The 13,796-nt window shown below is 43.0% G+C and overlaps 1 protein-coding gene across 1 annotated transcript in view; it reads right to left on the reverse strand.

Annotated features, from left to right (window-relative positions):
- Nucleotides 1–7,373: 7,373 nt before the first annotated feature.
- The window catches only part of LOC311223072 (long-chain-fatty-acid--CoA ligase ACSBG2-like), a 31,663-nt gene continuing 25,240 nt past the window's right edge, over nucleotides 7,374–13,796 (reverse strand). Inside the window, exons 12-15 of the mRNA XM_084307802.1 lie at nucleotides 11,938–12,155; nucleotides 10,983–11,122; nucleotides 10,218–10,461; nucleotides 7,374–8,267 (exon numbers count right to left, since the gene is read on the reverse strand). Coding sequence (XP_084163928.1) covers nucleotides 8,176–8,267; nucleotides 10,218–10,461; nucleotides 10,983–11,122; nucleotides 11,938–12,155 — 694 coding nt within the window. The 3' untranslated portion in view covers nucleotides 7,374–8,175. The remainder of the gene's footprint in view (nucleotides 8,268–10,217; nucleotides 10,462–10,982; nucleotides 11,123–11,937; nucleotides 12,156–13,796) is intronic.

Raw genomic sequence — 13,796 nt, forward strand, 5'->3', positions numbered from 1 at the left:
CGCATACATTCGATTTATAATGCGAGCACCTGCATTACAATCAAATGACTGATCTGTTATGTGTTATGGACCCGAGTCTCGAGAGGCACTTTATAATAGAAAAAAGACAGTGCAAACATGTATATGTCGCTTACAGTTTATTATGCCTATGCAGCTCGTTTATTTTGACAGAGTTAAAAAAATGTCACTAGTATCATTATATTAAATTAGCGGACGTGCAGCTGGACAAGCCCTGGCTCCACGATGACCACTTCTTACAAGAGGCGCCACCGCCTGGGAAAATGCGTATTGCACACCTGGTATTAGAAGAAAAAAAAATTGGAAGGGGGGGGTTAGGGTTAGGGTTATGTCACTGACCACGCCCCTAATATGTCCCCCCCCACCGCTAGGAACAAAGTTCCGCGCCTGCCGAGGCCCCTAGGTGAACGTCTGGTGCTGTTCGTCAGGGGGAGGTACTGTAACGTTCTGGGTTCCCTCTCCCGGGAACCCAGCTGTCATTCTGGAATGTTGTCACCTGGTGGTTGGTATTCGCATTTTGGTTGTCACGCCCACATTCCTGTGTGTCACTGATTGGTACTCTCCACTGGTTGCTGTCACTGTGCTGTCAATTTGCTGTCACTGCTAATTGATTGGAATGTTGGGTTGTGACTACTTATTCATTCTCTGTTCCCTTGTCTTGTTGTCGAGGCTTCAGATATCCGTTCGTGTGGGAAGGAGCTGGTCAGAGGTTGCTGAGCCACTCGCTGTACACTTATGTTACTTTTGCTCTGTTTACTCTGTTGACGCCCGGCGTCTTTCATGGATAATCGCTGCTCTGTGTGTTTTAATAAAGACACATCCTTAGAAAGAGCTACCTATCTCCGTCTCTCCTTGTCTCCTCCACCATTGGACTCACTACCACTCACCCCCATACGTAACAGCTAGCTACCTACTGTAACTAGTTTAGTAATAGTGAATTTGCCAGTGCTGATGGGCAACAAGACAAGTATGTTGAAACGTTAGCTAGCAGCACTATATAAAATTACTGACTATTCTGACAGAGAACGTTGTCAAACTGGTCATTAGTTCCATGGTGTTGGTGTAATAATAGTGTCAGAACATTAGCTAATGTTAGCTAGCTGATGCTATTCGCTAGTTAGTTATCAAGCTAATGTCAGTTCAGCTAATGTTAGCTAGCTAGCCCAGCTAATCTGCTTGCTACAAAGGCTTATTGCTGCCACGCAAAATGAAAAAAATATGTTGTGACCTCAAAATAGTATTTTGTTACCTCAAAATGTATTTAGTTACCTCAAATTAATAAATTTTGGGCATCAAAATAATATTTTGTGGCTTAAAAATAGACAAATATTTTGTGGCCTCAAAATAGTTACCTCAAGTAGTTTGTTCCCTCAAATTAATCAATTTGAGGCCTCAAAATAGTATTTTGTTCCCTCATGATTTGAACAAACCTTCAAGATACAACAATAATCAATAGTTTACAAGCAGCAAAAAGGACAAAAGCAAATGGTCCAAAAATGGTGAGAGCACAGGTGAGAGAGCACACACACAGCAGTGACGAGCTTCTGGTCTGTAGGGCGTGGAGCTTCGTCACCACACCTGTGTTTAATTACATGAAAGCAACCATGTTAATTACGAGAAAGAACAGTGTGTCAATCACAACTCACCACTTAGTGACTGACACCACACTCAAACCACAATGTGAATGTATCACCAAAAGACAGTAAGTGTAGCTAAGGGGCTACACAACCCTGACTGTATTAAAGATTGTTTAGATTAAACCACTACTAAAGAATATTAATAGCCAGACAGTACAGTTAGACAAAATGGCGGACACTCAATTGACTGCGCAGGGACAGGGATACCAAGTTAATAAGCATTTTAATAGTCATAGCAACATACATATTATTTAGTACGGTTATCCTTTAATAATAGAATGTCAGTGCAACAAAGTCAGCGGTAACGAATAGTTCCTAGACTACGGATACTCGACCGGTGGAGCTCTGAAGGGAGTGAGACGAAGCGAGGCGATACAGGGAAAGCAAGATGGTGGCTGGAGACGATGGGTTCTCTCTAGAGCTCCTGCCCCAGAGAGACTGTAGACTGGTCGGATAATCCTGTCGCCGCTGGAAGAAGGGGTCTCGTACGGAACCGGTCCTTGTAATCCTAGCGCCCGATGGCAGGGTTAATAGCTATTAATCCAAAAGCCCGTTGGCATAGATGGTAGCTAGCTAGCTTCGTTTGTACGTGAAGCTAACCCGCAGACGGTCTCCAATGAGTAGTTATATCCAAACGGCGCTGGGTTTAACTATAAGTCTCTCCACGTTACTTCGCTTACACAAGTCACTATACTGTGCCAATAATGGCTCGACAATATTATAGTCGTATCTAAATAGCCATTAGCTCTCTATAACGATACACCGCTGTCGGTCTGTGTACAACTGCACCAGACGTCTTTCACTCTCGCTCTGCTAGTTTTCCTGTTATGCTACTGCCGCTGCTGCTGCTTGCACCGTCTATATACTCTATCTGGTCCCTGTTGGGCTCAGCCTGTTCACTTGTACAGAATCAATGCGCTCGCTCTGGGCTTGTCCGGGCATGTCTGAACATGTCTAGAAAACATGTCTAGGGGGCGCGTCTCTGGCGCCTAGCCGTTAAGAATGGGATCTACCATAAGCAAATGGAGAATACTGTTAGGCAAACAGATGACGTAAAGATATATATCTTATATATATAAACAATATATAAGTTATACAAAATAATAAACGCAGACTTTCAGTGTTAATCTGGATCTTCAGAACAGTAAGTATACCCTCCACCAATGTGTCCCAGGTGCGCGCACATGGCAAAACGCTCCCGCGCACATCTGAAATCTGTCGCGCACAGAAGCGCTTGTGTAAAATATGCATGTAGTTAAATTGACTGGCGCGTTGCACCGAATACTACGGTAACCTGTTGCGTGTGACGTTACCAAGAGAAGCCTCGCTTTCAGTGCCTTGTGGCTACTGCGCTCTCACACAGACACACACAACAGAGCAGGAAGCGGACAGATCCGACCAGCATTGCTGGCTCCTCACAATGCAAACGCGAAAATGTACATTACAGATTAACTGCAGAGAAAATTCCCAATTTATCGTCCCGGTCGAGACTAATTGGAAGCGGAGTGCAACGCGTGCAAACGCGTTGTTTCTGTGTCTAATAAAAGTGGTGGCGATCTCAAAGCTCACATGGACACAGAAAAACATTACAAACAAAGCAGTGCAAGGCGAGAGTTTGATGGCAAAGTTGACCGAATTGATTGAAGTATGCAGCTATACAGAGGGAGAAAGAAAAGAATTGAAAACTATTTTGATGCCTCAAAATGATGTTTTGGTTTGATAAGATGCTTGTTATGTTATGATACAATCATTATAAGGATTATGTGTGTAATAAATTAGTTTAGTACACTAATTGCAACAAATCTGAAACTGCATAATGCACTTTTAAATTAGTATCTTTGTGAGGTTACTGTTTTATAATTTACATTACATTGAAAAGATACAAAGATATATTTTTTAAGCTGGATTTTCTAATACAGAAGAGGTATTATTTAGAACATTACTTCATATTTTTCTTGTTGTTTATTTTGTCCAGTAAGACGTGAAAATATATATTATTTTGTCATAGGTTGATTTAGTTATTTTCTTGAGATTTGTCAGATAAATTACTTTAGGCATAATACAGCATGTTGAGTAACTTTGGTTATAGAGAGATATTATTTTGTTATATAAAATAATATAAACAATAATTTTATATCCATACAGAGAAGGCATACTTTAAATATATTATAAGCTCTTTGAGTAAACTTTGAGTATCATTAAGTATCTTGAGGCTGAAGGCAGTGTCCTCTTTAAAAAAAAATCACAATATGGTCACCCTTGAAGTCGCATTATAATTCACTTAATAAAATAATGACGAGTCAGCCTCCTAAAAAGACAAAAGTTAGTGACGCGACTCACACCGCTGCCGCCAAAGTAAGGACTTTGCTCTGTATCGTAAATCAATGGTCAAATAAATATTTGATTAAGGAATATAATATGCCTTTTTGTATTATTTCTCTGTGTATCAGCAAAATGTATATATTTTTATGTTAGACATTGAGGGAAATTAAGATTCTCAGATTTTTTACAAACCACCGCTTATCAACTAACCGGTTAATCGGCAGGTGACGTATGTTGCTCAGTAGTTGCTGATGTCTGCTCAGGAGGTTTGAGTGTTTGCTCAGACCGAAAAAAATTAGAGGGAACATTGCCCTCCACCATGTGAAAGTACACATAACAACGGACGGTGATGAGGAGGAATACCTGGCACTGGTGGTGGACTTCGTCACATGGTACGAAAATAACCACCTTCAGCTAAATGTGGCGAAGAACAGGGAACTGGTTGTTGATCTGGGGAGGAGGAGTGCATCTGTGACTGTGATTCCATCAGGGGAGTCCGCTCAGCGGACTACTTTTGCAGAGAAAGACCTACCATATACACACCCTTCAGACTATGGCCCCTCTTGGACTGAATGAAGAGTTTGACATTAAACCCTTCCTGTAAATACACACATTCTGTCTGGTTCTGTTTTTGAATTTTTCTGTTTTTTAAGTTTTCTTATTATATATTTTTTTCTCTATTTTGCATGTGAAGGTGTGTTACATCTAACTACTAACTGGGTCAGACCTCCAACACCATCACCCTGAGCATCGGGTCCCCCCAGGGCTGTGTTCTAAGCCCCCTGCTGTACTCACTCTACACACACGATTGTGTGGCCAAGTTCAGCTCCAACTCCATAGTGAAGTTCGCAGACGACACGGTGGTGGTGGGGCTGATCTCGGACAACGACGAGAAGGCCTACCGGGAGGAGGTTGAGGTACTGGAACGTTGGTGCCAGGACAACAGCCTGCTCCTGAACATTGGTAAAACCAAGGAGCTGATTGTGGATTATAGGAGAGGACAGCAGGAGACACACACACCACTGATGATTAACGGGGCTACCGTGGACAGGGTGAGCAGCTTCAAGTACCTGGGGGTCCACATCTCAGAGGATCTGACATGGTCAACACACATAGACACAGTAGTAAAGAAAGCGAAGCAGCGCCTCTACCACCTGAGACAGTTAAGGAAGTTCAGAGTATCGGGGAAGATACTCCAGTCCTTCTACTCAGGAGCTGTAGAGAGCATCTTGACCGGAAACATCACTGCCTGGTATGGAAACAGCACGGCACAGGACAAGAAGGCCCTACAGAGAGTGCTGCGCTCAGCCGAGCGTACCACGGGTATTGCGCTACCTACCCTGCAGGTTCTATACAACAAGAGGTGCAAATCCAGAGCCTGCAGAAAAATGAAAGACCCCCACCACCCCAATAACAGCCTGTTCCAGCTGCTGAGGTCAGGCAGACGCCTGCGAACCCCAGCTACTAGGACAGAGAGGCTTAGGCTCAGCTTCTTCCCCCAGGCCATCAGAGCCTTGAACAATGAACATTGAGAGCCACAGAAACTGAACTATCCACACACGCACACACAAGCACACACACGACACGCACGCTGAGCACGCTCACACACTAGCAGCCACTTTAACACTCATGCCGCACACACGCACACTTATGGCCAAGAGGAAAGGCCACTTTAAATTAGTATAACAACAGGAACAGTGTATTGCACTACTAAAGCTACCTAGCATGTCCTATATGCTCTGTAAATACTATGTACAGATACCGAGATGTCACTCCATGTTACCTGTTTATTGCACTGTTGTTTTTATTGGATTCTATTATATGTTGTACCACTATATTTTTTTTGGATTCTATTATACGTTGTACCACTGTATTGCACATGGTCGCGGGCAAGACCACCCGCATTTCATTGTATACCTGTATGCCGTGACAATTAAAACTCTTGACTTGACTTAACTACCGTACTACTGTTATTGTAACTATGTACCATATGTTCTGGGCTTCTGGCACTTGAGTTGCAGTATGTTTTGTAAATTTGTAGCCTATAGGCTAATTGATTTGAACCTTGACCTGGTTCAACCTTGACCCCTAATATGTATGTATATATACCCCACCCCTTTTCACATGTTGGTGACACTTGAAAAAGGCCACAGGCCGAAACGTTGTGTTAAAGTATATTAAACTTGGGAACACTGCAGACGTTGTGTCAAGCACCCGTGCCTATACTTTGGATGTGCTTGAGTCTTTTCTACTACAGTATGTAGAATGGAAGTGACCACAATCCCCAAGGACTTCTCCCAAATGAAGCCGTTAAAAACTCAGGTGCACACCAATACATCGAGACAGTCGTATTTATTTTTATTATTATTAAATTCCATGGATGTCAGACTTACGACTGCTTTTTCGAGTTTGTAAATCCTACGAACGAATTTACAAAACAAAGTAGTTCGAGAATGCCAAAGAAGTTCGTAAATCAAGTTACGAACGAATTTCTTGGTAACTTTCTCATATGTCCGTTCGAGAATGAGGACCAATGTCTTTCCAGAAATCATGTCCAGGTTACTCAAGATAATCCAACTTCATTTAGGAACTATTTTCTACTGAAGTGCCACCACCACACATTATTATGACGGTGTACTTCAGTAGAAAATGGTTCCTACATGCGGCTAAGTGGCACAGTGGGGAAGGCGCTCACCACTAACGCAGGAGATGCGGCGTTGCTACCAGCTTGGCTGGTCGTTCATACTAACACAATTGGCAGTGTTAGGGGTGGGGAGAATTGGCAAGGCGAAATTGGGATGGGAGAAAAATTGAAAAATAAGGAGAAAAAGTAGATAAGAAAATAGTTCCTACATGAAATTGCTCATAAAAATTGGATTTGGATTATCTTGAGTTTTTCAATTTCTTTGCCGCTTTGAGCACCACAAACCGAGCACCATTGTATTGGAGTCTCTATAGCAGATATATGCAAAAGTCTGAAATTCACACCAAAACTATATGGTAAATGGTCAATTTATATCAGTATGTAGCACTTTTATCCAAAGTGCTTTACAATTTTGTTCCTCACATTTCACTCACACACTGACAGCAGAGGCAAACATGCAAGGTGCCAACCTGTTCATCTGGAGCAATTAGGGGCGAAGTGTCTTGCTCAAGGACACTCTGCACAGGAGGAGCGGGAATCGAACTGGGAACCTTCAGATCTATTGTTGCCCCATGGATATTAAGATAAATATTTTTGTTTTCTGAACCCATAACAAAGCAGGATATACAGTAAGTCTATTTTACTCCAATGTCTACAAACATTACCAATGTAAATATGTTACCAAACACATGCAAATACAATTCAAAACCTAGTGTCAGCCCATGTGTATGTACCCGAGTCAATCGACTTGAACATTTTAATGTTTCTCTTCTTTATTGACCAAGCCCATTTTGATACAACATGCATCACAAAATAAACATTATTATTTATTAAACTGTACACTGAGAGGCACTGGATAAAGAGGCATTCATTACATTTTGCCCAACAGTGTGATTGGAAAAAGTTTCCTCTTATTACATAATCTTGAATGCGATACCCATATACAAATATCACTTCCCATCACCAGAAGCAACATGTGCGAGATAATGATTCTATTAGGTACACTGTGTTGGATTGAAACCTGGCACCTCACAAGATCAATACTTATTCCACAGCAAGATCCTGCTGCTTACAAATCGTAGTTAAACTTCCCAAGTATATTATGATGCAAGATTCTAAATACAGCAGTTCATTTCTGCATACTTGTAAATGGCAGAATTTGGCTTCGATGAGATGGTTTATTTACAAAAAGAAAATAGTGCATTGCTGCTTATGCTTATATACATTTCAAAAAGCTTAAATATTGATATGGAACAGATACCGAAGGGATTTCCGGTCTCTGTGGGGAAGAAACTGACATATAAAAGATGTCAACAAAGACCATAGACATTCAATAACAGTAGATGCAAGACTTGCTCTTTCCAATCAGGATCCCCAATTAGAACACTCAAAACATTTGCACTCTATTAGCAATCACTTTCAGGTGAACTTCATCACTAGGGATGTCTACCGGTCTATATCCGAGGATGTACAAAATGCACAGTATAGAAATGAACTGTATTTCCACTGTCCTAGTTCTTGTTCATCTGTGTTTCGTGTTGTAGTAGTCAGGTTCTACTGTCTTTCCTGGGGCACTGCATACATCTGGTCTATCTTCTCCTGGTACATCTTCACAACAACAGACCTCTTCAGCTTCATGGTAGGTCCTGAAGAAAAGAAAAAGTTGTTTAATCACATTCTCAAATTGAGAATCCATCTCCCCTCCCACCACAGAGTGCAACATTTAACTGATAAAGTAGCACATGGGGGAGAAACTCTGAAGGTAAACAAAAGACTGTCTACCAGAGAAAATGGCTGGAATGTTGTTTTGGCATAGCACTATCACAAGACAAACCATTGTCAGATGGCCTTTGATGTGATTAAGCATTGAAGTAGGTTAAAGGTGATCGGCATTCTGGCCAACTTCCTGTCTAGGCGTTGCACATCAAATAATATATTTTAGTGAACCGTTTTAAGTGGCGAACGAGTTTATGATCAAATCATCATGCTTTTCTTGCTACCCATGACCCACTTTGTAGAGTTCTCCATCCTGATTGGATACATTTTCCGTTTACTGCGGAGTGGAGGGATTGGGAGATCCATGTTACTGACCAAACACTCCATCAGTGATGGCTGTCGGAATGTAGAGCTACTCAACATAACAAAAAATAGCACTTACAGCATCTTTAAATATTTATAGAATTGTAAAATCTTTTCTACTTCCTCCTTCCTTGACCCTTGTCCCTTTCACAACCACACTACAGAAGGTTAACCCTAACCGTCTGTAGTGTGGTTGTGAAAGGGTTAACCTTCTGTATTGTCGCAGTGAAAGGGTTAAAATATTTTGTTTAGAATGTTATAAAAAAATACCAAATAATAAATCAATGTTCAAAATTGTGACCAATTTCACTTCTTTTTTATTTTTATTTTTATTGATATTTTTTCCCCCTCCATTTTCCTCCAATTTTTCTCCCATCCCAATGTTAGTCGTATGCCAATTCCCAATCCCCTTCCTCGTCGCTGCGCACTTACCCCCCACAGTCAGATCATCTGGGAGAGTGGAGGCTATCACGTGCTTCCTCCGACACACGTCCAGCCAATCAACCGCTTCTTTTCACCCGGCAGCGCGGATCCTCCCCGAGAGGGCGTAGCGTGTGGAAGGATCACACTATCCCACTCAGGTCCTATCCACACTTAGCAGGCGCCCCGACCGAACTGTAGGAGTCGCTGTTTACAACGACCCGGACCCACCCCGCCAGCTTCTCCCACCCTCTAATACAGCCAATTGTATTAGTGTGAACGGCCAGCCAAGCTGGTGACAACCCCGGAGCTGTGAGCTGGATTCGAACAAGAGGATAATAATTGTTAGCAACTTTAATCAGTAAGCTTTTTTTTTTTTTATCTACTTTTTCTGTGATTTTTCTCCCCATGCCAATTCTCCCTCCCCCGTCCTGATCGTTGCTCGCATATTCCCCCCACTGGCCGGTTGTAGGGAGGTTTGGAGAAGCCTTGCATCACATGTCCCCTCCGATACATGTGGAGGCAGCCTGTCACATCTTTTCACCTGCCAGTGTGGACTCTCATTTGGCGAGGAGTAACGTGTGTAGGAGGCTCACACTGCCCGCGCCATTTTCCTGACTTTGCTGTGCAGGCGCCCCAACCGACCTGTAGGAGTCGCTGTTCACAACGACCAGACTACCACCCTTCGACTTCCCACCCGCTAACTCTGCCAATTGAGTTAGTATAACGGCCGGCCCAAGCCGGAGGCAACGCCGATAGCCGGATTCGAACCCGTGTCTCTTGCGTTGGTGACGAGCACAATGTCTGCTGTGCCACCCAGCCACCCCCCAGTAAGCATATTTTCAACCAAATAATCAATAATTGACTGCATTGCCAGACCTATTCCACACTTTAGTGTAACAGTGTATGAAAACAGTAAAGGAACTGTATACATTTTCCACCACTCCCTCCGACAAGTGACACACAGCCCTGGTGCTAGATTGGACACCTCGGGCAACACTGGCTTCACATGTTTGGCCACAGCTAGAGGACTCCCATGGTCCGATCTAGATCTCCGATCAGTCAGTCCAGCTAAAAAACCTCCTCCATTAACTTACCCAGTTCACCCCCTGATACAGAGAAGTCTTTCTCCAAGATGACCCACTTCTGGACCTTCTGGGCATTGGAGGCAGCTTTGGCGTTGACACGTTCAATGCCTTCCTGAATGGCCTTGTAGATAGCCGGCTCCTTATTGGCTAGGATCTCCGAGACCTTGGTTGCTGTGACGCCGTGCTGCTGACAGAAGTCCAGCGCCTCAGGAGTCATCTCGTCTGTGGGATCCCCGTCCTCATCCACCACGCACTATGGAAAGAGAGAGGAGGCATTACAGGCTAGTCAAATGGAAAATAGACTGCATTTATATAGCACTTTTTATCCAAAGCACTTTACAACTTATGACTCACATTCACCCATTCCTTTACACACTCGCAGCGCCACTGAGCTCCATTGTATTGGAGTGACAGCGTACATCTCTATATCAGATATATGCAAAACTCTGAAATTCACACCGAAACTATATGGTAAATGGACTGCATTTATATAGCGCTTTACAATTTTGTTCCTCACATTCACCCATCGACTCGCACACCGACGGCAGAGGCAACCATGAAAGGTGACAACCTGCTCATCAGGAGAAGTTAAGAGGTTTAAGGGTCTTGCTCAAGGACACATCGACATGCTCCCGGGAGGAGCCGGAATCTAACCGGGAACATTCCGATTACTAGACGACCGCTCTACCTCCTGAGCCACTGTCGCTCCCATATTCCTTCTGGATTATCTAGTAATTGTGACATCATTATACAACGACACAGCACTGCGCTTACCTTGAGCGTGAGCAGCATGGAGAGGAACTTGAGCTTGTCTCCAATCAGCATGGCATTGCTTAAGATGGCCACCTCGGCCTTAAGTGCATCCTCAGTGGGCACAGGAGGGATGTTCTCTCCCCCAGCAGTGATGATCAGCTCTGTCCAAAAGAAGACAACACAAAGTTCCCAACTCAACAATTGGGAGTAGCCGGTTGTAGTCTCTGCTCTGATGACATAGGTAACCATTGCATATCCTCCCTACAGTACATCTATCCTCCATTAGCTGTGCTTAATGTCTGAAGAAGTCGACTGAAGGCTTCTTGTCCTCTGCGAAAGCATGCAATTGGTCCACTGATGGATACATCTTGATATGTCTAGTGTGTGAAATCCTCTTTCAGTGCCCGTTTTCTTAGGCAGTTAGCCTCGCTGGTATGTGCACCATTAGTGTTAGCCACGCTTCTAGGCCTCTTTGCTTTTGGAAAGAATGATAAAAAAATATTTCAAATTCTCTTTGCATTCCACTAAGAGGTTGGCAGTCGACTACGGCTCCTTTCGATCGATTAGTCGATGTCAGTCCTAGTTTCCAGGTCATTCCTTGCACCTTATAATGAAAGAAAAGCAATTAGCATTTTCTCAACAATTCCCTCGACTACCAGAGCAGTTGTACAGAAATTATTAAATGTCACATGCGATGCATGTAGCATAAAATGAGACTTATCCGATGGCTACATTTGCATAATTGGCCAACTTAGTACCTACCGTACCTACCACATTGCCATAGGTTACTAGAGGCTAAAGACAGTTTCAGTGGAATTGCGTTGCTAGGGAACAGCTTGGTTTTCCAATACCAACAACAGACAGGAAATCAAATGTAGTCAATTTATGTTGTCAACTTCCAAACCATCCATACACCCATTCACTCAGTAAAGCCACAATAGTACGAGTCACATGAACATGCCAGCCGGGCCCCTACCTTTGATTCTTCCCGTGATGAACAGGAAGTCATTCTTGTCGTGCTTGCCCAGGTCTCCAGAGTGCAGCCAGCCATCCTGGTCCAGGGCCTCCTCAGTCTTCTCGGGCATGTTCAGGTAGCCCATGAAGACATGGCGTCCCCAGAAACAGATCTCTCCGTTCCCGTCAGCGTCTGGCTTGTCCAGCTTGGTCTTGCAGCCTTTCATCACCTTTCCACAGCTGGGCAGAAATGAAAGAAAAGTCAATAACATTGTCTATGTGTAATGTTTGTTTCATTTAAAATTTCATCTGTTGAGGAAATTGTAACACGACACCAAAACAACAGGAAGGGTGTGACGCACAATGAGAGCTTCAACAAGTTTTGCAGGTCAAATAACATAACATGCAACCATTGGAGACCGATATAATTAAACTGAAGAACACATGGCAGCATCAGGAATGTCAACTTTCCAATTCAAAATATAAATTGCCGTTTACTTGCCGATGCGACACTCGTTTATTTCCATCTTCTAAGATTAGAAATGTATTAAAAAATGCCCCCAAATCTTTGTGATATTCATTCAATCTTTATTTAATCTTGAAGGATCACCGATATATGGTTTCAACTTTCTCCTGACCTTAGAAAAATCAATTGTTAGTTTGATAAATCCTACAGATTCCCAGGATTAGCCAACCAGAAAGACTCACAATATACAAGCTTTTATCAAATTGCCTTGATAATCGTGATAATCTACGGCGCTTTTCCACTGCATGGTACCTACTCTACTCTACTCTACTCTGTATTTTCGGTTTTCCATTACCAAAGTACCTGGTACCAGGTACTTTTTGGGTACTTTTTGGGTACTTTTAGTCCCTGCTCTGTCGTGGTTCCAAGCGCGAGCCAAGCGGGTAGAACTGGTACTAGAAAAGTCACGTGAAACACTGCAGACCACTGATTGGTCAGAAGAGAGACGCGTCACTCGTTGGAGAGTCTGAACGAAAACAGAAAGCCGCCATTTTTAATGTCTCGCATAGGATTTCATTATGGTTGCAGCAGGCACAAGTTCAATAAACAAACGATACAGTCACTGTGTATTCTGCCTCATTTATTGATTAAACAAAACCGACATCAACACAATTTGCCACCGAGCGGAGAGTTTAGTCTCGCAAAAAGATCGCTGACTTGTTAAGGCTTAAGCTTATGTTGTGCTAATGTTGTGCTAGCGTTTTAGCATGGCTATCGTACATAGCGTGATCAATATAACCGCTATTGATTGTTTGTATGAGTAACGTTAATGCTAGTAGAATAGACACAACGTGAGGTAATCACCATCCATTTTAAACCGGTTATTACCTAATGCTAACGTTAGCAAATAGACGCGACTGGTAACGTTACAGCTTGTTAGCCTAATGCTAACGTTAACGTTAGCATAGACAGCCTAGCTAACGTTAACGCTTGTAGAATAGACACAATGAGAGGTAACATTAGCATTAGCAGAATAGACACAACGAGAGTCTCGTTAATGTTGTTATTGATTGATTGAAAACTGTGTTTTACTCTGGCTTGCGCCTACTAGCTCACGGACATAGCTATGCTGGAGCTCTCACAGAGCTATGGAGCTCTCAGCTGTACACCAGCAGCCCCGCCTCCCCACACGGAGACAAACTGAGTACTTTATTTTAGTACCTGCAGTGGAAAAGGAACGAAGTACCAGGTACCTAAAGCGAGTAGAGTAGAGTAGGTACCATGCAGTGGAAAAGCGCCATAATTGTGACCCCCAAGAATCAAAGTTTAATAGATCATGAGATTCCCAAAAGATTCCCGACCACTACTTTCTATATCAAATGCTTTTCAGTATTTGAAAGAAAATCCACTCCTTG

The sequence above is a fragment of the Notolepis coatsorum genome, assembly GCF_963971535.1.
Source record: "Notolepis coatsorum genome assembly, chromosome: 2".
In the NCBI taxonomy this organism is placed as follows: Eukaryota; Metazoa; Chordata; class Actinopteri; order Aulopiformes; family Paralepididae; genus Notolepis; species Notolepis coatsorum.